The 25,976-nt window shown below is 41.7% G+C and overlaps 1 protein-coding gene and 1 long non-coding RNA gene across 2 annotated transcripts; one reads left to right on the top strand and one right to left on the bottom strand.

Moving 5' to 3' along the window:
- bambia (BMP and activin membrane-bound inhibitor (Xenopus laevis) homolog a) lies at nt 1-4,202 on the bottom strand. The gene is made up of 3 exons (XM_059972003.1): nt 3,776-4,202; nt 1,347-1,631; nt 1-787 (listed from the first exon to the last, which is right to left on the bottom strand). Exons 1-3 carry the CDS (start codon nt 3,849-3,851, stop codon nt 369-371), a joined length of 780 nt encoding a protein of 259 aa, XP_059827986.1. The 5' UTR covers nt 3,852-4,202; the 3' UTR covers nt 1-368.
- Nucleotides 3,997-25,976, top strand: LOC132395425 (uncharacterized). The gene is made up of 3 exons (XR_009512607.1): nt 3,997-4,087; nt 20,935-21,039; nt 24,280-25,976. It is a non-coding gene; the product is annotated as an uncharacterized LOC132395425 (long non-coding RNA).

Below are 25,976 nucleotides of genomic sequence, written 5' to 3'. Positions count from 1 at the left end.
TTAGAGAAAAAAATATATTTCATCTTTTCAGTCAATTGGAACAGGAAACATATAAAGAGCAGGAGTGCACACAAGTGTACTGTTTCTCCACTTCTGCTAGCTCAAGAAATCCATCTTTCTCTTGGACCCTTTCCTGAGCTATGCATAATGTATCTGGAAACACAAATTCATCTTTATACAAAGTGTGCAAATGAGAAACTCGTAGCGAGGCATGCCAGAACTCCAGTACAGAATATATTAAAATCAGAGGTCCCTTGTTCAACCTAGAGTCTTCGTTCAAATGTCACCTTCAAGTTCTGATTATCTTTTCACATAAAGTGCACTTGTCCAACAGAATAGAACCGTGAGCGGCTCAGGCCGAAAGCCAGTCAAACAAACTCCAGCTTTCCGTGCCCACTGTACATCCCCCAGTGAACCAGGGAGAGAAGCCGGTCGTTGCTGAGGTCAGAATGCCTGACCTTATCACAGGTCATGCAGCAGTTCTCGTGGCCAGTCACAGGCACCACACACTCCAAGTCCAGCTTGGCCATCTGCCCCTTTTTGGAATGGTGCCCGTGGAAGCTATAATGCAAACGGGACAGCATCTGCCGCCGCTGGTCGTGGAGCCTCTTCTCACTGCGGAGCATTCGTAGGGCCAGCATGATCAGAAGTACCAAGATGAGGCCGCCAGCTATGGGCACTGCGATAACGGCGGCCCTGAACCAGAGTTCCTTGGAGGAATTGAGTTCCTGGACCCTTGTGATGAGGTTCTTGCTACTGGAGTCGTGATGGTATCGACTTCCCTGATCTGGAAAGAAGCAGAACAGGAAGGCTAATGAGCAAAACTGGTAGATGTTTAAGCAGTATTTAAGAACATAAGGCTAATTAAACGTCAATATTCAAAGTCTAACCTGCCATTATTGAGTGACTACCTCTTTTTGTTCTCATTTTGTATTATTTCACATTTCTTATCTTCATGCATCTCATACACTGCTGCCACAAAACTAATTTCATGACATGTGATGCTGTTTCTGATTCAATTTGACTTGCTGATACTTCAGAAATATTACAAAGTATAATGACAAACTACCCTAAAACATGAAAAACACTTTATACCACCTGTTCTATCAAAACTAAAAATTTTAGCTCAGTTTACTGCCCCAGAGGGGTAAAATACTTAACATGGAAAACCTTTTACTAGTCTGCTAATGTTAGTGCAGACATTTAATACCCCATTTCTGAAGATCCAGTTGTGAATCTACCCACCCCCTCCCCATGTCTCTAATTACATTAACAAAATCAATACCAGCCATCCAAAAGTCTTGGCTGTCATCACCTTATGGACCAGGCAGAGAAAGCCTTCTTACCAGAGATTTCACTCCGAGGATGGGAAAGCACATCTTGGAGCCCCCTGTAATTGCACATGTCATCGTAACAGCACTCTAACATGGGCCAGATCCCCGTGTGGTTCTGTGATCCTTTGGCCTGGCAAATGTTGACTGTCGTTGAGATAGTGTCCAAGCAGCCATGAGTTAAAGGAGAGTTTGTATTCTGGGGATCCAGTAATCTTGAAAAACAGGCCAACAGTTCCGACTTGCACATATAACCCGTCGCCACACAATTCGGGGCATCACAGTAACATCGAATTTCACCTGAAAAGGAGAAACCAAGATTGATAACCTGTGATTAAAAGTTACAGCGGTCATACCCACACGCAGTCGCGTACTATTTGCTACTACACACGTGAATGATGCCAGTTCGTTACTCTCAGGGCCACAATTAATCCAGCAAAGTCAAACTGCGACCCACAAGACCGCATTCACAATTGAACATTGGCAGTCGGGCATTAAATCTTCGCTGATCAGTGAAATGGTAGGGTTTTTAGTAAATAACAGTTAATAACACTGGAAGAAAATAACTCTACACTTAATGAGCACTTCATAAATAAAACAGGCTATTTTAAAGGTGAAAGCAGACAGGAATAAAAAAAAAGACGAGAAAAGGCTTCCTTCTTACAAAATAGGAGCCGTGCAGCTTAATTAGTGGTTTGTTTTTAAAAGACTATGCCTTTCAAGCTCAGAGGAAACGCACAATAGGTGAAACATGTAAGGATACCGTGTCTCGCCCTGGATTTACCTTAAGGGAACTTGCCTCTCCGCGATCAGACCAAAAAGTACTCCGACTCAAAAATGCACGTGCACTTCTCTTAAAAAAACATTTTAATAGCTTCCGCTGCTGAGATATTACTTTTAAAACATACAGTGCGAGTTCTTTGTATGTAACCGAGTCTCGCCGCATTCGCCCGACAGCGATCAGATTTCAAGCAGCTTCCAGCCCATTGCTAAAGACCCCGAGGAGTCGCTGCGCGTAACTAGTCGGGTCTAATGGAAGGTAAAGGATCGACTGTGTAAAATTACTAATGTGGACGCAATTAGTTACGGTATAGTCCGAGCTACTGATCTTTAAATGGGTCGGAACGGAGAAACCCTCTCGAGTCTGTAACAGCCTGCAACCCTCACTTTAAGGTCTGCAAAACCTCATATCCAGCCGTTTATTCTCTATTCTCGTTGCAGATTTGATTTGCATTACTACTTTAGAAGACTGCACTCCGCCAAAATGGCTGCAAGAGCCGCTTTTTAAAAAAACAAGAGGCTTTTGATGTGTATGTTAGTAGTGATGTTTGTGAACACCTCATCATATCATTATCAGCCACATAGTTTCGCTATCGGTGACTTCACTTTAGCCTGAATCGCTCCCAGCCCTTTGCTTTGATGGGGCCAGAAACCCAGCTGCTGACGACAGGGCCCTTATTTGGGTTAATTACAAGTTTCCACCTAAATAAATAACTGTTACAATTATACTGCTCATCTTAACCTCCAGCGATGATTAGCATGTTTAAACGAGAACGGGACGGGGTTGGGTGGGGGTGGGGGAAACACAGACCGTGGAAGATATTAAGGTTAAGTGCTGAAACTTGCCTTTCCCATTCTCACAGTACAGTTTATTCAAACACTTAAAACATTCTTCGGGGATGGGAAGCAATCATTCTTCCACAAAAGCCAAGCATCAAACTGCTGCACTTTCAAAAAGTCTTTGCCTTTCAAAAGCCGCTGAAGGGTTTATATTGCAACCTTTTAAGATGGCACCGTTCCTTTTCACAGTGCAGCCTTTAATGAATTTCTGCAAGCTAACAAAAACATTTTGACAACCGCTTGCCCCTTAGGTCTACTTACATCAATGGAGGGCAATGAACTGCCAAGAGATTGATACCCTTAATGGAAATCAGCGGGTTAGAATTAAAAATATTGACGAGACAGAAATCGGGAGGAGGGGTGGCGGCTGAAATTATTTTTTTCCACGACCAAGAGAGCTTGATCTTATTAAAACGTTTACCCGGATTAATAAGTTTTGAATTCAGCAACAAAAGCCCGAGAAGCAAATTGACGTGAAGAGGGGTGGATAAAGATGTAACCAGGAGCTAGGATTCACCATGGCCCCGCTAGAAGGGAGGCAAGATCCCGTGCGAAAAGCCCTCACCCGGGTCAAAGTAAATTTATCAAAGTACATACATGTCACCATATACCACCCTAAGACCCATTTCCTTAATGGCAATCGCAGTAAATACAATAAAAAATAATTACACCCCTTCTCCATCAAACAGCCTTCTCTCCGGGACATTAGACTGGATCACCAGACACTGCGTGTAAACAGCCCTTTCCTGGGACATTGTACTGGGCCAACAGGCACTCCGTGTAGAACAGCCCCCTCCCCGGAACATTACACCGAGTTTGCTCACCTTTGGTCAAGAGGATCGCCATCGCGCACAGTTCCAGCTGTAGCCAAAGTGTGAGGAGATTTGGATGGCGATCCATTTAAATCAGGCTGAAACAAAGTAAAACGAGCGAAGCTGGTGGCCCCGATCCACTCTTAAAACAAGTGGTCTCTGCTGCCAATCCCTCCGCCCTCTTCGTTCGACCTGCTAGGATCCGTGACCGTACCCGCTTGCCCTCTCTGCTCGGCTGCTTCCAACACCAGCTCCCTGCAGAGCGGCGGGGGTGGCGACAGCAGGAGCAACGTCAGTACTGCATTCAAACTCGCTCCACCACAGGTAAGTCAGAGCCTTTTAACAGCAGCGACAAGCGTAACGTCGCCCCAGAGATCCTGCTGGCGCTCGTTCTTCAGCCTTCCCACTCAATGCCCACCGCTCTCGATGGCCATCCCGTTCCACGTCCCCCCGCCACGCATATAACCAATCAGAATTTAGCCACCCGCCCAGTTCTGAGGATTGATTGGCAACTCACTGTATCCAACAACCTCCTTACGTTGACTGACAATGCAAGAAAGTTGTTCGGGAATCATCCCGCCCCTTAAGTCTCCAATGATTGGTTGTTGTTGTTTCCAAGGTAACGTTGTTGAAAACTAGTTGCCAAATGGATACCTTGGTATGTCAATCAGGGCTATCCGCAGGTCTATTGATGCTGCAGACTCAAATCTTGGGAATTTTCCAGTATAAAGGCTAACAGTATTTTATTTCCTTTATCTAATCTCTTATCCCGCACACACTTATTTTAATGTTGAGAATTAGGCATTACGTCTATCCGCTCGCTCTACATTAAGAATGTGCTGAAATTCACACTAGTTTAAGACAGTAAGATTTGTACTAAATGCTATCTTTGTCACAGAAAACTGTATGCCCATTGCTAAAGTAATTGTTATGTTTTTTATGTGACGGTAACACTTCTTTAAAGCTGCGTATGCTGAAAATCCAACAAAATTATAAAATTACTAGAACTAACACGTTAGGCAACAACATCTGTGGCAAAATTACTTACGCTCCATTTGTACACCTTATTGTAACAGAATGGAACAAATTTAACCATAATGTTGTGCAAAATTTTGACTGCCTGATGGCGATACTTTGCGGAAGATATGAGGGATTGGTTTGTGTTTGAATACCCCTCTCTACAGATCGTTGTCTTCCGATAGTTAATGTACTAAGAGGGGGTATATCAGAGTCCACCATGTTTACGGGGAAATGGATTTCGCGTCAAGCTTGGAAGGCAAAGAAAGCGCGTGTTTGTGTGTAACAGAGGAGAGGCTGCAGACAGTTAAGTTAAATTAGCAATCAAAAGGCACCCGGCGCCACCGAGACGACAGAGGGAGCGACTGACAGTCAATTATCAGCCCCCAAACAATACGATGCAAACACCGTCGATTGTGATCAGTATCAAACGAGTGGAATATTGTCAGTGATATGTTAATTACTTTGTTGGTTATACGGTCTAAGGCCATCAAAAGGCAGAGCTCTCAGACCTATTGCATTTGATATCTCCGCTTTGAAACGAAACAATAGAGCAAAGAGCTTAATGAACTGTGCGTGACATTTAGCGAATTCGCATAAAACGTTCCACACACCCAAAAAATTACATTCACAAATTTCCAGCTGATGCTTTCCCCGCCCCCTCCAAAATAAAACAATTCGGGTGCTTACCGGCGAAATCTTTTACCTTCGCTCGTATTACTGAAGGGGTTCCCTAAGTGGTGGAAGTATGTCATTGGCACCGTGAATGTGGAAATTTGGTTTGCATTTTATGAATAACGAATACGTTTTGAAATAAACAATATGCAGAGTTATTAAGATTCCACTCAGCTGCACCTTATTTCAGACTTGTGGTTCAGGATTCTCAAAAATACATTTTTGTGTTTCGCTCCGACAAACAAAATATTCATAAACGGCCTGACTCCTCCACTCAAACCGAGCGAGTTAACCCCTTGAAAGCCAAACCAACCCATTGCATCAGTCGCAGAACGATGCAAGTATACAATCGACAAAAAATTCAAATGTTACGGGATTTGACTTAAGATTGTTGACCTAAACTGTACCTTTCTTAACAGATACCGCCTGACTTGAGTATTTACAGTACGATTTATAAAATAAGTAAGATTTGATCCAAGTTTTAAAAAAGGCCATTTTCTACAAACTTTTACTGCAAGGACGAATAGGCAGCTGATCCCAGCTACCGGCAGTTCTATACAACGTCCCAATTTCTAATTGCAATGACATTATAATCCTGGAGAACTCAAGAGTTTCTGTACAGTCTTCTACTTTGCTGATCTGTTGGTAATAACGCATGAAAGGACTGTGAAGTAACTTTGATTTCATTTGTTGCGGATAAAAAATATTTATCCTATTTGAGGCGTAAACGCGTGAAATGAAATTCTTCTGTCTATGTAACGTGACAGCATTCGAGTTTAAAATTAAGGTCTCGCATGCCTCCTGCGTTGGGAGCTGGTCTGGGAATGTGCTATATTTTGCATAGAGTCGAGATTGTGTCCGTTGATGGGACGATAGAGATACCCGAACAATGAAGTGGGAAAGGCGCTCGGTCTCAGGGATGCCTCAGGGGAATGCAGGAACTGGATAGGCAGCAATTATTTTAATTGTAGGTAATGACGTTCAGGCGCCAGTTGAGTATCTGTTTTGCATCAAGCCCCAGAGACCCTCGAACCAGTAATGTTGCTGTGTCACAGTGTCGCTTAAAAATCATTAGGCAATATTCTCAAAATTAATTATTAATTCATTAAAATTGAGCCTGGACGCGGGGCTGTAAGAAGCAGAAATCTGTGAAACTAGACCAGCAAAACTCCGATTTAATGCGCTTCTATCTAGTTTTTTAAATGGTAATTTAGGTTTTCTTTTCATTTTCTTTCTTTTTAAGTTAAAATTGGCCAGCACTGCAGAAAGAGAAAAAAAATAGGAATAATTACTGAACTACAACGTAAATTAGTTTCAGATTCTAGGGTCCATGCAAATATATGGTTTCAGGATCATTAGTTGAATGATTTTAAAACGCTAATACTTTTTATCAAGTAGAATTAATTAGGTGTAAACGACATTTCAAGAACATTCCTATTTACTTTTTGGCACATTTCGACTTCTTCCTCAGCTTCAAACTGGTCCTACTTGTGATCCACTAATTCATGGATTATCGCTGCTTTCCCTTTGTTATTTAATCTATATTTATCTCTGCATCCTACTGTTTAAAGCAAAACTTCCCAGGTATTTATAAAATTAATTAGTGATTATTTTACAAGAGCTCTCTGGAATGTTAATATTTCCTTCCAAGATGTCAACAGATCTTGGATTTGAGCTGACATTAAAAGAGTGTGAGGCTGTTAATCAACATAGCCTTAATTCCTCAAGGGAGTGTGGTAACCCTGCACACCATTAAGGTATCATTTTGATTCCTTTTATGATCTTGTACCTTATTGTCTACCTGCACTGACTTCCAGCATCTGCAGAATCTCTGGTGTGCCTGCTAGTCTGTATTTTGCTACTGTTTCACCTCAAGGTGTTTTTGTAATGAAGTGATCTGTACGGGCAGCGTACAGAGCAATAACCTCAGTATATGTGACAATAACAAACAAACTTACTCATTTGCACAAAACCACACTAAATAAAATGTCTTCTGTCTGCATGTGATCGTATCCCTTTGTACCCTGCATATTCACTTATCTGCCTAAAAGCCTCTTAAATGCCAGTATCATACTCCACCACCATCTTCGGCCGTCTGTCCAGGCACCACAACCTCCTATATTTAAAAAAACTTGTCCCGCCTGTCTCCTTTAAGCATCCCCCCCCCTACCCCCACATAAGTGCATATCCTCTAGTGCCCGGTACTTCTATTATGGGGAAAAGATTCTGACTATTTACCCTATTAATGTCTCTCCTCAGAATGATTTTATAAACTTTGATGAGGTCTCCCCTCTGTCTCAGACACTCCAGAGAAAACAACCCTGTTTTTTTCTGTCATTTCTGATAGCCCATGACCTCTAATCCAGGAAACACACTGGTAAACCTTTTCCAAAGCCTCCAGATCTATCCTGCAATAGGGCAATCAGAATTGTGCACAGCACTCCAAGCGTGGTCTGACTAGTTTTATGTAGCTGCAGCATGATTTCCTTATTCTTACACCCAATGTCCCAACCAATGAAGGCAAAGGACCTTCATCACCAACCTACCTACTTGCATGGTCACTTCCTAAGACCCTGCGGTCCCTCTGTACATAAATCCTACCATTCACTGTATATTTTCCCCTTACATTTGATTTCTCAAAGTGGAACATCTCACTCTTCCCTAAATTTAGCTCCATCGGCCATTTCTCTACCCATATCTGTAGCTTATCTCTATCCTGCTGTATCCTTTGTCAACCTCCATCACTGTTTACACCATCACCAATCTTTGTGTCATCTGCAAGTTTAAAAATCCACCCATCTACACTTTCATACAAGTCATATCTATATATATCTATATATCACAAAACAACAGAGCACAGATTTCTGTGGAACACCACTAGTCATGGACTCCAGCCATTACTACTCCGTTATAGGCAAGACAGTTCTGAATCCAAACTACCCAAGCAACCATTGATCCCATGCATCTTAATCTGGATCAGCCTACCATGAGGGATCTTGTCAAATGCCTTATGAAAGTCCAAGAAGACAACATCTACTGCAATTCCCTCATCAATCACATTTGTCACCTCCTCAATAACTCGAGTTTGTAAGACATGACCTGCTCTGCATAAAGCCGACTGTCCCTAATCAGACTATGCTTTCCCAAACGTGCAAGTATTTTGTCCTTAAGCACCATCTCCAATAGCTTCCCTACCACTGGTGTGAGCTACAATTGTTGTATGATAGTTTCCTTAGATTAGATTATTCAAATTATTTGCTTGTATCCATTGCTTGCTCTCCATCAGAACACTTCCAATCAGTGGTCTTTTTTAATCCATATTAATGCAAAGAAAAATGTCTGCTAGTACATTTTAATAAAAAATATATTTTGAAAATGAAAGGAAAACATAGTATCTGATCATTACAGGGCAAGGCCATCTTTGATACCATCACTTATTACCCCTGAGAAGCTGGTGGTGGAAAGCCTTTGACCACTGGAGACTGTGTGCTTGAATTGTACCAGAGGTTTTTCTCTCAGTGGTTTGGTCTTCTTCAACTCAAGTGATTTTCTATCTATCTGAGAGAGTAGTTGAGATGTTAGTTCGATATTTCATTGAAAGATCACATTCCTGACTGCGTTTTGTTCCTTCAGTCAGGCACATAATTCAGGAACTGTGTTTTCAGTCCAAGCCGTGCACTATCCAGACATGGATGATCCCATGTGCCCGCTGCCTTGTGGCCTGAGCTGAAATTGGAGCAGTATGTGAAGAGATGTGCACCGCTTTTGAAGGTGGTACTCCAATAGCCTGTCCTAGTCCAATCACATAAATGCAATGCCTAGAGTGGACAATCAGCACTTCTACTTCTCACAAAGCTAAGGAAATTCAGTGTGTCCCTGTTTACCTTCATTTTTTACAGCTGCTCCATAGAAAGCATCCTATTCAGATGCATCACATATCGCTACGGCAACTGCTCTGCCCAAGACCACAAGAAACTGGGGGCACAGTTCAGCACATCATGGAAACCAATCTCCCCTCAACAACTCTGTCTGCACTTGCTGCATAATCAAAGGCTCTTTTCACCGTGGGCGTAATATCTTCTCACCTCTTCCATTAGACAGAAGATACAAAAGCTTGAAAGTACAGTACACACCACTGGGCTCAAAGACAATTTTCATCCTGTTGTTAAAAAACTCTTGAACAGACGTCTTGTTCAATAAAGATGAACTCCTGACCTCACAATCTATCTCATCGAGGGCCTTATACTTTATTGTCTCTGTGAACTTCCCATTAACCTGCACTGCTCTTTCTCTGAAACCAAATTTAGAATACTATGTTCTGCATTCTGTTATTGCTTCTTCCTCAGTACTACCTCAATGCTTTGAAAATGACTTGTGTGGATCACATGCAAGTGAAGTACTTCACTATTTCCTGGTACATGTGACAATATTAAAACTATGACCAATTACTAATGTGGCCGTGTGCACCGCTGGTCGAGGTACAGTCACTCTTGGCAACCTCCCTGTTCCTTGATCATTCACACCCATGTGGTTTGAAAATCTTTGAACCAGATTTATCAAAGCAATGGGTAGAGGCACGTATGGTTCAGGCCTTTAATTGTGAAAGGTAGGTGGAAGGGCAGAGAGTGTTGAGGAAGCAACTATTGGTACAACTTAGTAGTGTTGGCGTGTGGTTAAGACATTCGTCTAATGATCTGAAGGTCGCTAGTTCGAGTCTTAGTTTAGGCAGCCTGTTGTGTCCTTGAGCAAGGCACTTAACCACACATTGCTCTGCGACGACACCTGTGCCAAGCGGTATGGGTCCTAATGCCCTTCTCTTGGACAACATCGGTTGCGTGGACAACTGCAAGTCTTCCATTAAAAAAACCTTGCCCAGGCTTGCCTTGGAAACTTTCTAAGGTGCAAACCCATGGTCTATCAAGACTAATGGAGGCCTACACAAAGGTTAAAGGCAGAAAACCTGGGATTGAGAAAGATAATAAATCAGCTGTGGAGTGGCAGAGCAGACTCGATGGGCCAAGTGACCTAATTTTGTTCCTGTTCCTTGATCCTTGTTCCTTTCCTTGATTAAAAAGTTGTTTGCTATGGAATGTCTAACTCTTACATTTTTACTCTTCTAATTTAAACACGTTGTTGACTCCAATGTGTGTTGTATGACATCATAGGGTTTAGAAGGGTGCCACATAAATGCAATGCTTTTAAAATTCTTTATAGCTTTCTGCCACCATAATCCTCCAGTCAAAAGAATAACTTGAGGGCATGCAAAGACATGAATGATTGGCAACAAAGGCCCGTGAAATTGTTGTTGGGTAGAGAATGAATAAAAAGGAACCATTTTACAGCACTGACCAACAGTATGTTACTTCCCCAGTGATGACTGTATAAATGTAAAACAAATTGGATTGTACATTTAAGTGAAAGTTGAAGTGGTACAGAGAAACAAAGTAAAGCAACCATTATTAAAAAAGCCTTTATTGTGCCTTTCAAACCATAGTATACAGTATTATCAAATGCATTACAATTAACAAAATACAGTCGGCCCTCCTTATCCTCGAGGGATTGGTTCCAGGACCCCTGGCGGATACCAAAATTCGCAGATGCGCAAGTCCCTTAATCAATCTGTCTCAATGCAGTGGACCTTAGGACCCAGCAGAACCCAAGACCTTATTTAACCTGGCTCAGTGCGGTAGGACCCAGCAGCAGAGATCTGAATCCGCAGTGTTTCTGTTCACGAAAATAATCACGATAACGATTGAAAATAAAGTGGAAATAGTAAAGCGATCGGAAAGAGGTGAAACGCCATCGGTCATTGGAGAAGCGTTAGGCTATGTCAGACAACGATCGGAACAATGTTAAAGGATAAAGTGAGAAAGGTTGTGCCCCGATGAAAGCTACAATTATTACTAAGCAACGCAATGGTTTCATTATTAGGTTTCGGGTTTTTGATCCTCCACATCAACCCGGCACGGTGGAGAGTGCACTCCATAGCGATCTGTCACTATATTGAACTTGGGAACTTCCCAAGCCTGGTGCTGAAACATACGTTCTTAAGTGTTTTATATGCATAGGAAGGTAAAATATATACTATATACGAATGCAAACGCTTGACTAACTGACACTAAATAATACCGGATGTACCTGTTCCGACTTGCTTAGTAAGAGAAATTCAGATTTTTTCAATCCCAATCCACGATAACCCACGCACATCCTCCCGTATATTTTAAATTGTCTCTAGATTACTTATAATACCTAATACAATGTAAATGCTATGTAAGTAGTTGTTATACTGCATTGTTTAGGGAATAATGACAAGAAAAAAAGTCTGTACATGCTCGAACAACAAGTGCTGGAAGAGCACTTCCGGGTTTTCGCGATTCACAGTTGGTTGAATTCGCAGATGCAGAATTCGCGGATAAGGAGGGCCAACTGTACTCTGAGAATTGTTGTCATTGTTGCAATGCAGAAGCTAATTTGCACGCAGCAAACTCGCAAGTAGTGATGTGACAATAGTCAAGTAATCAATTATAGTGGTCCTTGACCTCAGGAGATCCCAAAATACATAAGAACCAATAAAGTGATTTTGTGATGTACAGAAAGTACAGCTACTATTTTTTTGTGTGTAGGAAGTTCCCATAAATAGCAATATGATGATCTATTGTCATAATGAAGATTGAGAGACTGATGTTAATCCTGAGAGAACAGCAGAAGATACCCCTGTATGTCTTGTATACACCTGAAGAAGTAGATGGAACCTCAATCCACTGCCTCATTGGAAAGGTAACACTTAACCCTCCTTCAGCACTGCACTAGAATGTCAGCCCACGTTATACAGTATGTTCATGTCCCTGTTTAATCCGTGATCTACTGAATCAATGAACAGTAATTGAACCAAGCAATTAATAAGAATTAGCACAAATAAACAGGGGACTTTCAGGAATAATCCTGAAAAGAAAAAATACAAATTAATTAATAAAATGGACTATTACTAATGACAGGAGAACCTGAAGCTAATGGTCAGGTCCATTTTTATATTGGAGCAAGGCAATGGTAGATCAGGAACAGGAGAAGGTAAATTGATCTTTACATCTCCCCTGCTAGTCAGTAAGATCACACTGACACATTCTTCGCCTCAACAGTTGTGGGCATGTGATGTTGACACTAGAATGTGTGGCAACATTTGCAGGCTGCCCCCAGCACATCTTTAGGTGTGTCAGTTTTTAATGAAAACAACATATTTCACCGTATGTTTCCATGTACCTATGAGAAATAAAACTGTATCTGAATCAGAACACCATTTCCCAGTCCCTCTGCATTTCCCCTTATTCTCTATCGCTCTCTGTCTTGGATATATTCAATGGTTCTGCCTCCACAGCTCCATGGAGTTGAAAATTCCAAAGATGCATAATCTTCTGAAGGAAGAAATTCCTCTTCATTTCTATCAAATTGTACAATCCCCTATTCTGAAACTATCTCCTCTGTCTCTTCATGCATCCTTTAGCGGAAGCATCCTCTTGGCATTCACCCTGTCAATCTCCTCATAGGTATAAAGAATCATTTGCTTTCTCATTCAGCCTTTCAAAGTTGATAACCTCACTTACCCCTGTTATACCTCAACTGCTTTTTTGCCCACACACTCACCTATCAATGTCTCTTAGTAAGTCCCTTGTGCCTTCCATACAACTTCCAAATTCACCTGTCTATCTAATTAGCAGATCTGGCCTGGGCACAGTTGATTTTTTCATTCGTTATTCAGTAGCTGAAACCCCAACAATAATCTCCATGGCACCCCAGTAACTCCTGTTTGGCAATCCATTCACCGTGACTCACTGTTTTATGTTAGTTAGCCAATTCCTTATATGTGCATACAACCACCAATCCTGAATGTTCTTATCTTGTGTAATAACCTATAGTAAGACACCTTATGGAAAATCTCCTGGAAATCCAGTATGGATCCCTGGTGAATAAAGTCCTGTTGGAATGACAACTGACTTTGTTGGGAATTAAGGTGGTAATATTTATATGAACACTCTTTAAAAATGTGCAGTTAAGGTTGTGGGTAGTTAATGTGAAGCTTTTAAGCAAAGTAACCTAGGGATAAAACAAAACAATGTTTATGAGATTATGAGAGCCAGACAGTGCCTTGAAAAAGTATTCAGTCCCAACCTTTTTTTCACATAAATGAGTACTGCAACCAGCGATTTTAATCAATTAAACTGAGAATCTTTATTTGTGGTTTATATGCTCTTTCTTTCTCAGCAGAGCCAAAAAACAGAGAACATTTTAAAGCATGAAAAACTAAAACTTTGAGAACTGCAACGTCAGCAGTGCAAGAGTATTCATCTCCCTTTGCTCAGTACTTAGCTGAACCATCTCCTGCTGATATTACAGCCAGTATTCTTTTTGGATACGTCTCTATTAGCTTTGCACAACATGATGGAGCAGGATTTGTCCATTCCTTCAAGCAAAATTGCTCAAGCTGTGTTAAGTTAGTTGGGGAGTGGCAGTGGACAGCACCCTTGAGATCTTGCCAGAGATGTTTGATCAGGTTAAGGTCAGGACTCTGACTGGGCCACTCAAGGATATCAATTTTCTTCATTTGAAGCCACTCCATCATTGTCCTGGCCGTGTGTTTTGGGTCATTGTCCTGCTGCAAGGTGAACTCTCCAGCCCCGCACCACAGTGTAAGTCTTTTGGCAGAGGTTAGCATGTTTGTATCCAGGATCTGTCTGATTAGCAGCATTCATCTCCCCATCAATCCTGACCAGATCTCCAGTCCTTGCTGCTGGTAAGCAACCCCATAGCATGACGCTACCTTACTTTACAGTAGGGATGGTGTTACCTTGCTGATGTGCAGAATTAGATTTACAGCACATGTACTGCTTAGTATTGAGGCCAGATGTGTTCAATTTTACAAATGTAGTTTCATCTGACCATAGGACCTTCTTCCATGTGTTTACAGTACCTTCAAAGTGACACTTTGCGAAGTCTTTTGAGACAAGGATATGTTATCTTAGTGGTGCATGTAAATCTAACAATTACTTTATTACTAATAATTCTTGATTGTAATGCTCATTTATATGAACAAAGGGTTGGGGGCCGAATACTTTTTCAAGGCACTGCAGATACCATAGGTAGAGAGTTCGTATGTTCTCCATGGTCGCAATGTCTAACAGTAAAGGGCCATGCATTTAAGATGAGAGGGGCTAAGTGCTAAACAGATGTGTGAAACAAATTCTTTAAAAGAGTGATAGTTTCCTGGAAGTAAATATGGCAGAGGGGTTTAAGAAACTCTTAGAAAAGCACATGAATATGCAGAGGATGGAGGGATATGGACAGTAGAGGCAGATGTGATTAATTTAGTTATCCGTTTAATTACTGAGTTCATTTTTTTAGCAGAATATTTGGGCTGAAGGGCCAGTCCCAGTGCTGTACTGTTCACTGTTCTACATATCAGAAATATACAGCAGCTGATCAGTGCCCGCAAAAAGATTTACTTTTGAATCCAAAGGTGAACTAATCTATTCTCTTTACAGATGTGGATTGATATATCAGTATCTCTAGCACTGCACATATTTCAGATTTCCAGCATGTAAAGGTCTTTCTATTTAATTCTTGCTCAGCGAATTTATTGATCAGGAAGAGGAAGCCTGGGTTAGGACCAATGAGTTGAAATATGCCAATGCACTGTAGGATGGACTGATTGGTGAGAGCACACCTATAACCATTATCTGCGTGACAAGGTGCGAGTATATTAAATAAGACTTTTCATGTATCTGGATAATAAGATCCTGTAGAAATATCTGCATGTTCTCTGATCATCTGAAAATGGTAAGTTGCATGGCTCAGGACCTAGGGCAGGGGTCAGCAACCTTTACCACTGAAAGAGCCACTTGGACCCATTTCCCACAGAAAAGAAAACACTGGGAGCCGCAAAACCCATTTGACATTTAAAATGAAATAACACTGCATACAACGTTTTTTTTGCCTTTATGCTATGTATAAACAAACTATAATGTGTTGCATTTATGAAATTGATGAACTCCTGCAGAGAAAACGAAATTACATTTCTGCATGCAACAAAAACATTTTGAACTCCGAAAAAAAGACGTTGGGTTGAAAGTTACTTTTAAGTAAAATACTCAATGTCTATTTGAGTCCTTCTTGTATTTATGAAAAACGCCGAACTTAAATTTTCCGCCAGCAGCAAACCAAAAATAACATCAGCCAGCTGTCAGCCTGAAAAATAAAAGGACTATTTCACTGAACAATGAAAAAATATGAATATACATAAAATAATAGGCAATTAAAATATTTATCATACTTGGTTAATGGGATTTCTGCTCCTGGACCTCAGCGCACAGCGCCTGCACATCAGGGCTGTATGACGTCACCTTCATCTTTACACAGGATCGCAAGCTGTCATCTGTGAGGCGTGCGCGATGTTTGTTTTTAATAAAGTTCATGTTGGAGAACACCTGCTCACTTACATATGTGGATCCAAAGATCGACAGGACTCAAAGCGCATACTTTTTAATGTTTACATAAATGTCGGGCATAGCATTCCATGTTTCGAACACAAGTTTGTCCGGTTTTAGAAGGTTTTCAATATCACTCCATTTGTGTTTCTGAGCAAGAACGGCCTTCTGACGGGCAACATCTTCAAGGTCTGCTGTCAAGCGTCTAAACTTGGACACCCATATGTCTTTGTCAGCTATGTCGGCCAGTTCCATCTCAAGATCAGGTTGACTCACACCTGCCAATGCAGTCGTATTCAGTAGGGAAGGATCGATGCTTAAGGGAGTGACCGGGAAGGATAATGTGTTTTTTTCCTCTCTGAACTCACAGAAGCGTTTCCCAAACGATGTTTGCATTGCGATGATTGCAGAATGTAAATACTCCGAATTTATCATGTCGTGACCTTGTTTGAACTCTCTCAAATTGGGGAAGTGAGACAAAGTGCCTTTCTGTAAATCTCTGGCAAGCACTGTCAACTTGCGCTCGAATGCCAAAATATCCTCCAACACGTGCAGGGCTGTGCGTCCTTTCCCCTGAAGAGCTGTGTTCAGCGTGTTCAGGTGCGCTGTCATGTCTACCATGAAGTGTAGCTTTTCGAGCCACTCTGGCTGTTCCAGCTCAGGAAAGGTGAGCCCTTTGCTGCCCAGGAAAGTTTTCACTTCTTCCAGACACGCGACAAAGCGTTTCAGCACCTTCCGTCTGGACAGCCAGCGATAAAAACACGTTGTAGCGGTGTCAGTAAACTGCAGTCAAAGATAGCTTTATTCAAACTAAACAGCCTTGCTTTTAAGCCTCCCTCAACCCAGCCCCCATGGACGCAGATGCTGCAAAAGACGCGTACTCACAAACCCCCGTAGGCTATCTCCCTTAGCCGGAATGCTGGCTAATTGTGAGCCGTTTCGGATGTGCCAGGAAATGTGTCGCCACACTTAGATTGTACAAGATCACCATAATCTTCAAATTTAGAATTACATTTCAAAAGCTAACAAACTAACATAAAATACATTTTAATTAAATACTGACCAATTATTTCCCAAAGCCACAGGGAGCCGCAGCACAGAGGTGAAAGAGCCACAAATGGCTCGGGAGCCGCAGGTTGCCGACCCCCGACCTAGGGTGTTGGCCACTACTCAAGTGGATGGAGGACTGAGGTGGAATAAATGGTTTGAATTTCTTTTTAAATGAAGATACAAGTTCCCTGAAAATTTCAATAACCATTGTTTATCCATTGTTGAAATTTAAGAGACTACTAGACAGGTATATGGAGGAATTTAAGGTGGGGGGTTATATGGGAGGCAGGGTTTACGGGTCGGCACAACGTTGTGGGCTGAAAGGTCTATACTGTGCTGTACTGTTCTATGTTCTATGTTAAAGAAGGTCCAGTTGAGCTTTATTTTGTATACAGGCTTTTCAATACCTGGCTTTTATTTGAGAGTTTGTAGACAGCCCACCCAAAGCCAAACTGTCCATTTAAAATTGAACAGTCCTGAGTTGTATTTCCCACTTCTAAATAGATCCTCAGAACCGTTCACTTAACCTCAGTTTAGGACAGACTCATCACATCTTTGTATGACGGCTGCTCTGGCCAAAACCACGGGGAACTGCAAGGAGTCGTGGTAAAAGTACAATACGTCACGAAAGCCACCCTCCCCTGCATGGACTCTGTCTATATTTCAAACAGCCTTTATAAAGCAGTCAACATAATCAGGTACCCCTCCCACCTAGGACACACTCTCTTCTCCCTCCTCCCATCAGGCAGAGGATGCAACACCCTGAAAGCACACACTGCCAGGCCCAGGAACTGCTTCCAGCCCACTGTTATAATATTATTGAATAGCCCCCTTGTATAAGATGGACTGCTGGCCACACAATCTGTGCTATCATGGCCTTGAACCTTATTGACTGTCTCCATTGTACTTTCTCTAACTGTAATATCTTGTTCTTGTTCTGTATTTTGTTCTTGCTTTTCACTAGTACTATCTCAATGTGATGCAATGACCTTGACGGATGGCATGCAAAACAAAGTTTTTCACTGTACATCAGTACATGTGACAATAATGAACCAAATTACCTATTGAATTAGAAGCTAATAATTGAAGCCTCACAGCACTTTGAATCTGTAGTTTAATAAATGCTGTGTGTTTGCACTGATTTTATATTTGGCTCTTTAAAATTGAGGAAAAGGGCTCTGAAGTGCTAAATATATCTTTGTTGTTAAATATGTTTTAGCAACTATTAAAGAAAGATGTAGGGGAGAGAGATTGATAGGATTGCTGAGAACTGACATACTGTATATTCTATGCACTAAATATCTTCCTTGGTATCATAGGGAAATGTGAAATAGTTCAGGATAACATGGTTTAATTATGGAAAACTGACCTGAATCCCAATCGGAAAAATGTGCAATAAATCTAAATTAGACTGAAAAAAACAGCAATTGGTGAGGACAATCACTACGTCATTCGGTGTTCATCAAGGGAGACCCAGGGAAGAACAGAGAACGTTCCCCTCAGTTACAGCAAAAATACCAATACCAGCAAAAGTATCTCAGAGTTGGATTCATTCCTTATATCTGTGACCATCTTTTCGATATTCACAGCTGATATGCTTGAGTCAGTATCCTAAAGGGGCTGGCTGTGACTAATTATAAAAATCAGGGATCTGGCCAATTTACCCCTTACTAGCATAAGAACGCTGAGGCCAGCAATGTGTTATCTGATTGTTGCAGCATTTAACTCTATATCACCTTAAGGTTTAACAACGATTTCTCCCACTGCTGTCCGGTTCTTAAGCCAACCCGAAAATCCTAATTCTACTTTGGACTACACATCCCTCAACAGCACTAATGCCGCTACGTTTATTATTGTTAATTTGGTATAATTTATGTTAATTTAAGCTTACACAGTTTATGTTGCCATATTTGTAATGTACTGTGCTATTGCCACAAAAATCTAATTTTCATGCATTTATACCAACCATGTATTCTCATGAGAATAAACTTGAATTTGAAAAAAAATCAGAGAGTAGTTCTGGAGCATCTTGTTTCCATAAGACTCATTTTCACACTGGTGCCAAATAGAGAATAATTGAGCTGTTACGGGAATTGTGTAATTGGGTGTACTTTTGTTGCAGATTCTGTTTAACAACATATGGAAGGATCTTGAGGTGCCATTGCTTAGCTCCCTGAAAGTGGCAACACAAAGAAATGGGTTGGTAAAGAAGGCAAAATTCATGTTTGCTCTTATCAGTCAGGGCATTGAAGATTGGAATTGGGAAGTCACATTGCAGCTATATAAAAATTTGGTTAGGCCATGTTTGGAGTATGATGGGCACTTCTGGTCCCCTTATTGGAGAAAGGATGTGGAGGCTTTGGAGAGGATGTAAAAGAGATTCACCAGGATATCACCTGGATTAGAGAGTATTAGTTATAAGGAGAAATTGGACAAACTTGTGTTGTTTTCTCCGGAGTGTCAGAAGCTGAAGGACAAATTGATAAATGTGTAAAAAATTGTGAAAGGCATGGATAGATTCTTTTTTATTCCCAGGCTGGATATGTCAAATGCTATTCGGCAGCCCAATCAGTGGTGGGAGCAGTACGGAGATGAGTAAGTAAAAGTACAGAAGGATTAAGCAGAGTGGCCATTGTTGGGAGTGGGCCAGAGTTGAGAGAGGGAGCGTCAGGCTTTGGCTCAAAGGAGGTTTTGGCTCGGAAGAGGCATTGGCTCTGGGTAAGTTAACCAGGTAAGTTTCTGTTAAGCTTCCCTTTTTTTCTTACTGCGTCAGGGGTACTTAGTGTAGCTTCAATGGTCATGTGTGTTCTGGATGTTGGGGTTCTGGGAGACCCTGAGTCTCCCAGGGAACCACTATCTGCCTGAAGTGCATCTGGCTGCAGCTTCTTGAAGACCGCGTTAGGGATTTGGAGCAGCAGTTGGATAACCTTCAGCTTGTACGGGAGAGTGAGGAGATCATCGATCACAGTTACAGGGAAATAGTCACCCCTAGATTGCAGGAAGCAGGTAGCTGGGTATCTGACAGGAGAAGGAATGGGAAGGTGAATAGGCAGTTAGCACAGAGCACCCCCTCCCATAGCCATTCCCCTCAATAATAAGTATACCGCTTTGGATACTGTTGTGGGGGATGGTCTTCCAGGGGAATGCCACGGAGACCGGGCTACTGGCACTGAGCATGGGTCCCTGGTGCAGAAAGGAAAGGGAGAGAAGAGGGGAGCGGCAGTGATAGGGGACTAATAGTCAGAGGAACAGACAGGACATTCTGTGGACTTGAATGTGACATCTGAATGGTATGTTGCCTCCTAGGTCAGGGACAGGGTCAGATCGTGTCCACAACATTTTGGAAAGGGAGGGAGAGCAGCCAGATGTCTTGGTACATATGACATAGGGAGGAAAAGCAAAGAGGTCCTGAAGAGAGAATTTAGAGTGCTAGGTAGAAAGCTGAGAAACAGGACCACCTGGGTAGTAACTTCTAGATTGCAGCCTGTGTCATGTGCCAGTGAGGGTAGAAACAGGATGATTTCGCAGAATAATGCATGGCTGAGAAGTTGGTGCAGGGGGCAGGGCTTCAGGTTCTTGGATCATTGGGATCTCTTCTGGGGGAGGTATGACCTGTTCAAAAGGGATGGGTTGGACTTGAACCTGAGGGGGACTGATATTCTTACGGGCAGGCTTGTTAGAGCTGTTGGGGAGGGTTTAAGCTAATTTGGTAGGGGAATGGGAACCAGAGTGAAGGGACTCAGGATAGGCAGATAGTGAAAAAGCACAGATGGCGTCCAGTCAGACTGTCAGGAAGGGCAGGCAGATGATAAGACATCATTGCAGTCAGCAGGCTGAGAATCAGTGCATTAGGGATGGAGAATTAAAAATGGTAGCAAATGCAGTACTCAAAGTGTTATATCTCAATGCCTGGAGTATAAGAAATAAAGTAGAGATTTTGTTGTTCTATTACAGATTGTCGGGAATGACGTTGTGGCCATCACTGAACCGTGGCTGAAGGATGGTTGTAGTTGGGACCTGAATGTCTAAGGTTACGCGTTGTATCGGAGGGATAGGAAGGTAGGCAGAGGGGGTGGCATCTGATAAAGAATGGCATCAAATCATTCGAAAGATGTGACATAGGATCGGACCCTTGTGTATTGAGTTAAGAAACTGCAAGGGTAAAAGGACCCTGATGGCAGTTATACACAGGCGTCCAAACAGTAACTGGCATGTGGACGACAGATTGCAATGAGAAGTAGAAAAGGCAAGTCTAAAGGGCAATGTTTTGATAGTCGTGGGAGATTTTAACATGCAGGTAGATTGGGAAAATCAGATTGATAACGGATCTCGAGTTTGTTTAATGCCTACAATGAGCAGTTTGTCATTGAGCCTACCAGGGGATCAGCTATACTCGATTGGGTTTTATGTAATGAACCGGAGGCAAGTAGGGAGCTTAATATAAAGGAACTCTTAGGAGCAGTTATCACAATATGATAGAGTTCAACTTGAAAGTTGATAAGGAGAAAGTAAAGTCTGATGTAGCAGTATTTCAGTGAAGTAATGGAAATCAGAGAGGAGCTGGCCAAAGTAAATTGGAAGGAGATGCTGGCAGGGATGACAGTAGAGCAGCAATGGCATGAGTTTCTGGGAAAAATGAGGAAGGGGCAGGATAGGTGTATTCCAAAAATGAAGAAATACTCAAATGGCAAAATAGTACAACCATGGCTGACAAGGGAAGTCAAAGCTAATGTAAAAGCAAAAGTGAGGACATACAACAAAGCAAAAATTAGCAGGAATATAGAGGATTGGGAAGCTCTTAAAACCCTACAGAAAGCAACTAAAAGAATCATTAGGAGGGAAAAGATGAAATATGAAAGCTAGCTAACAAACAATATCAAAGTGGATAGTAAAAGTTTTTTCAAGTATGTAAATATAAAGGAAAAGTGAGAGAGGATATAGGACCATTGGAAAATGAAGCCAGAGAAGTAGTAAATGGGGACAAGGAGATGGCAGTTGAACAAAATGAGTAGTTTGCATCAGTCTTCATTGTGGAAGACAATAGCAATGTGCCAGTTGTTGAAGGGTATGAGGGAAGAGAAGTGAGTGTAGTTACTATTACAGGGCAGAAGGTGCTCAAAAAGCTGAAAGACCTGAGGTTACATAAGTCACCCAGACCAGATAAACTGCAACCTAGGGTTCTGAAAGAGGTAACGGTAGAGATCATGGAAGCACTTGTAATGATCTTTCAACAATCATTGTACTTTGGCATGGTTCTGGAGGAGTGGAAAATTGTGAATGCCACTCCACTCTTTAAGAAAGGAGGAAGGCAGCAGAAAGGAAATTATAGATGAGTTAGCCTGACCTCAGTGGTTGGGAAGATGTTGGAGTCAATTGTTAAGTATGAGGCTATGGAGTACTTGGTTACACAGGATAAGACAGGACAAAGTCAGCATTGCTTCCTTAAGGGCAAATCTTGCCTTACAAACCTGGTGGAATTCCTTGAGGATATTACAAGTAGAATAGATAAAGGGGATGTAGTGGATGTTGTATATTTAGATTTTCAGAAGGCTTTTGACAAAGTGCCACACAAGAGGCTGCTTACCAAGTTAAGAGCCCATGGTATTACAGGAAAGTTACTAGAATGGTTAGAGCATTTGCTGATTGGTAGGAGGCAGTGAGTGGGTATAAAAGGATCCTTTTCTGGTTGGCTGCCAGTGACTAGTGGTGTTCCACAGGGGTCTGTGTTGGGACTATTTCCTTTTATGCTGTATATCAATGATTTAAATGATGGAATAGATGGCTTTGTTGCCAAGTTTGCAGAAGATATGAAGGTTGGTGGAGGGGCAGGTAGTGTTGAAGAATTAGGTAGGCTGAAGAAAGTCTTAGACAGATTAAGAGAATGGGCAAGAAAGTGGCAAGTGCAATGCAATGTTGGAAAATGCACGGTCATGCACATTGGTAGTAGAAATAAATGTGCAGTCTATTTTCTAAATAGAGAAAAGACAAATATTTGAGATGCAAAGGGACTTGGGAGTCCTTGTGCAGAACACTGTAAAGGTTAACCTGCAGGTTGAATCAGTGGTGAGGAAGGCAAATGCCATGTCAGCATTCATTTCAAGAGGTCAAGAATATAAGAACTGGGATGTGATGCTGAGGCCTCACCTTGAGTATCGAGAACAGTTTTGGGCTCATCTAAGGAAAGATGTGCTGGCATTGGAGACGATCCAGAGGAGGTTCACAAGGATGATTCTGGGAATGAAAGGGTTATCATATGAGGAACATTTGACGGCTCTGGGTCTGTACTCGCTGGAATTTAGAAGGATGGCGGGGGATCTCATTGAAACCTTTTGAATGTTGAAAGGCCTAGACAGAGTAGATGCGATAAGGATGTTTCCCATGGTGGGGGAGTCTCAGACAAGAGGGCACAGCCTCAGAATAGAGGGGCATCTATTTAAAACAAAGATGTGGAGAAATTTCTTTAGCCAGAGGGTGATGAATTTTTGGAATTTATTATCACAAGCAACTGTGAAGGCCAGGTCATTGGGTGTATTTAAGGCAGAAATTGATAGGTTCTTGATTGGTCATGGCATCAAAGGTTACGGGGAGAAGGCTGGGGAGTGGGGCTGAGGGGAGGAAAAAAAGAATCAGCCATAACTGAATGGTGGAGCAGACTGGATGGGCCAAATGGCCCAATTCTGCTCTTATGTCTTATAGTCTTATGATCTTAAATGGTGCGGTGTTAAAGTAAGAGTGGAAAAGATTAAAAAAGATTTCTGAGTCTAGTTTTTTAATCCTGTAAGTGGTAAGTACTTGGAACTTGCTGCCAGGATAGCCACATTTAAGGGGCATTTAAACATGAACAAGCAGGAAATGGAGGGATATTTTACCATGTGCAGGCAAATGGGATCAATTTAAATTGGCGTTATGCTTGGCACAGGCATCATCAAGGGACGATACTGTATATTGTATGTTTGTTCAAAGTACTTTTATTGTCGAAGTACATATATGTTACCATGTACTACATTTAGAATCATTCAACTGAAACAGGTGCATAATAATGTTACTGGGTCTTGAGAGACTGTGTTATGGAGAGAGGTTAAGAATGACTGGAGCAGAGGAAAATGAGAAGTGATTTCATATAGATGTATAAAATTATGAGAGGCATAGAGAAGATAAATTTGGAAACTCGTTTTCCTGGAGTTGGGTAATCAAGAACTAAAGGGCATAGGTTTAAGATCAGAGAAGAGAGATTTAATAGAACAAGATAGATAATCGTTTTACGTGGAATTGCAACAACACCTTTGTATTCAATATCAGCAGGACGAAGGAATTGATAGTGGACTTCAGGAAGGAGATGTCAGGAGAACATACAGGAGTCATCATTGATAGGTCAGCGATTGTAAAGATGAACAGCTTCCAGTTCCTGGGTGTCAACGTCTTCGAGGATCTAACCTGGGCGCAATACATTGAAAAAAATCACTAAGAAGGCTAACTAGCAGATGCCTGATATGTCACCAAGGGCATCCTGGATCACAGGCTGGTATGCAGCATGTAGACTCAGCCAACTCCATCATGGGCGAGGCCTCCCCACCACTGAGGACCTCTTCAGGAGGGGATGTCTCAGGAAGGGGGCATCCATCACACAGGAAACTCATTATTGAGGAGGTACAAGAGCCTGAAGACCCATACTCAATGTTTTAGGAACCCCCTCTTCGCGTCCACAATTGGGATTAAAATGCACGCATCAATTTCTCTGAATGGTCCATGGTGCCATTAACACTACTTCATTATTCCTTTTGTTTTGCACTACCTATTTTATAATTTCTAAGAATTTTATGGCCTTGGGTTATACTGTTGCCACAAAACAACAAATTATAAGACAGTGTTAATAAACCTGATTCTGGTTGGCATGAACCATTTGGGCTGAAGGGCCAATTTTCTTGCTGTATGACTCTAGGAATCTATGCAGCTCAGCTGACAGCTAAATGGGGTTTTTGGCATTGGGATTAAAACGCACGCATCGACTTTCTCATCAGGAAAGCCGTTATAGACACTTTCATGTCACTTGTTATTCCTGCCAATGCCTGTAAGGAGTTTGTATGTTCTCCCCCTAACCACATGGCTTTCCTCCAGGTGCTCAGCTTTCTCCCACAGTTCAAAGACTTACTGGGTGGTAGGTTAATTGGCCATTGTAAATTGTCCCATGATTAGGCCAGGATTAAACTGGCAGTGCAGCTCAAAAGGCCAGAGGGGCCTATTGCATCTTGTATCTCACTTAAATAAATAAATAGATAAAAGTACTTGGAAAGTTATTTCTCCACTGAGATCCATGGGACCTTTCCTATGCTCAAGGGCATGTACTTGCTGCTTGTTGGGATGAAAAAAAACACCAACCTATTCAAAACGATGTCTTAATATTTATTCTGCAGTCCAAAGTGATTAAGTTGATTAAAGAAAAACCTCAACAGCTCAAAAATAGGATTTATGTCCAGAGAATTTGTGTCAGCAATCTTTGCTATTGATTCTTGAGTTCAGTGATACAGATGTTATCATGTGTGGTTTGTACACTTAACAATGTTCCACTATAATAGGAAATAAGGACCGGATGAGTGGTGTTGATTTCTGTACATTGTTGTGTCTAGATCTTGGCATTGGGCAGAAATCAACAAAACTTCCAGACTTAACTGACCCTCTCTAAATATCTGTAACAGACAATAATTAATAAAGAAGCCCTAAAGTAAATATGATTCAACAATAAATCTTATTATATCTGTTGTGAATACTGATTGCTTTGTTATCTTGCGCAGCTGTTCTCTCTTTGGTATGGAGAACATTTGCCCCCTTGTGGCTTCTCTGAGTACTGTTTGGGCTTTTCCACATGTTCAAGAGCCAGGAAATGATGTTACAGATTTATACATTTCTGATTAGGTCACACTTATATAATTGCACTCAGTTGTAGTCACCTCATAAGAAAGATGTAGAAGCTTTAGGGAATGTGCAGAGACAGCTTACCA

This window comes from Hypanus sabinus, chromosome 6 (assembly GCF_030144855.1).
Source record: "Hypanus sabinus isolate sHypSab1 chromosome 6, sHypSab1.hap1, whole genome shotgun sequence".
Classification (NCBI taxonomy): Eukaryota; Metazoa; Chordata; class Chondrichthyes; order Myliobatiformes; family Dasyatidae; genus Hypanus; species Hypanus sabinus.
This window is presented reverse-complemented; position numbering and strand designations above follow the sequence as displayed.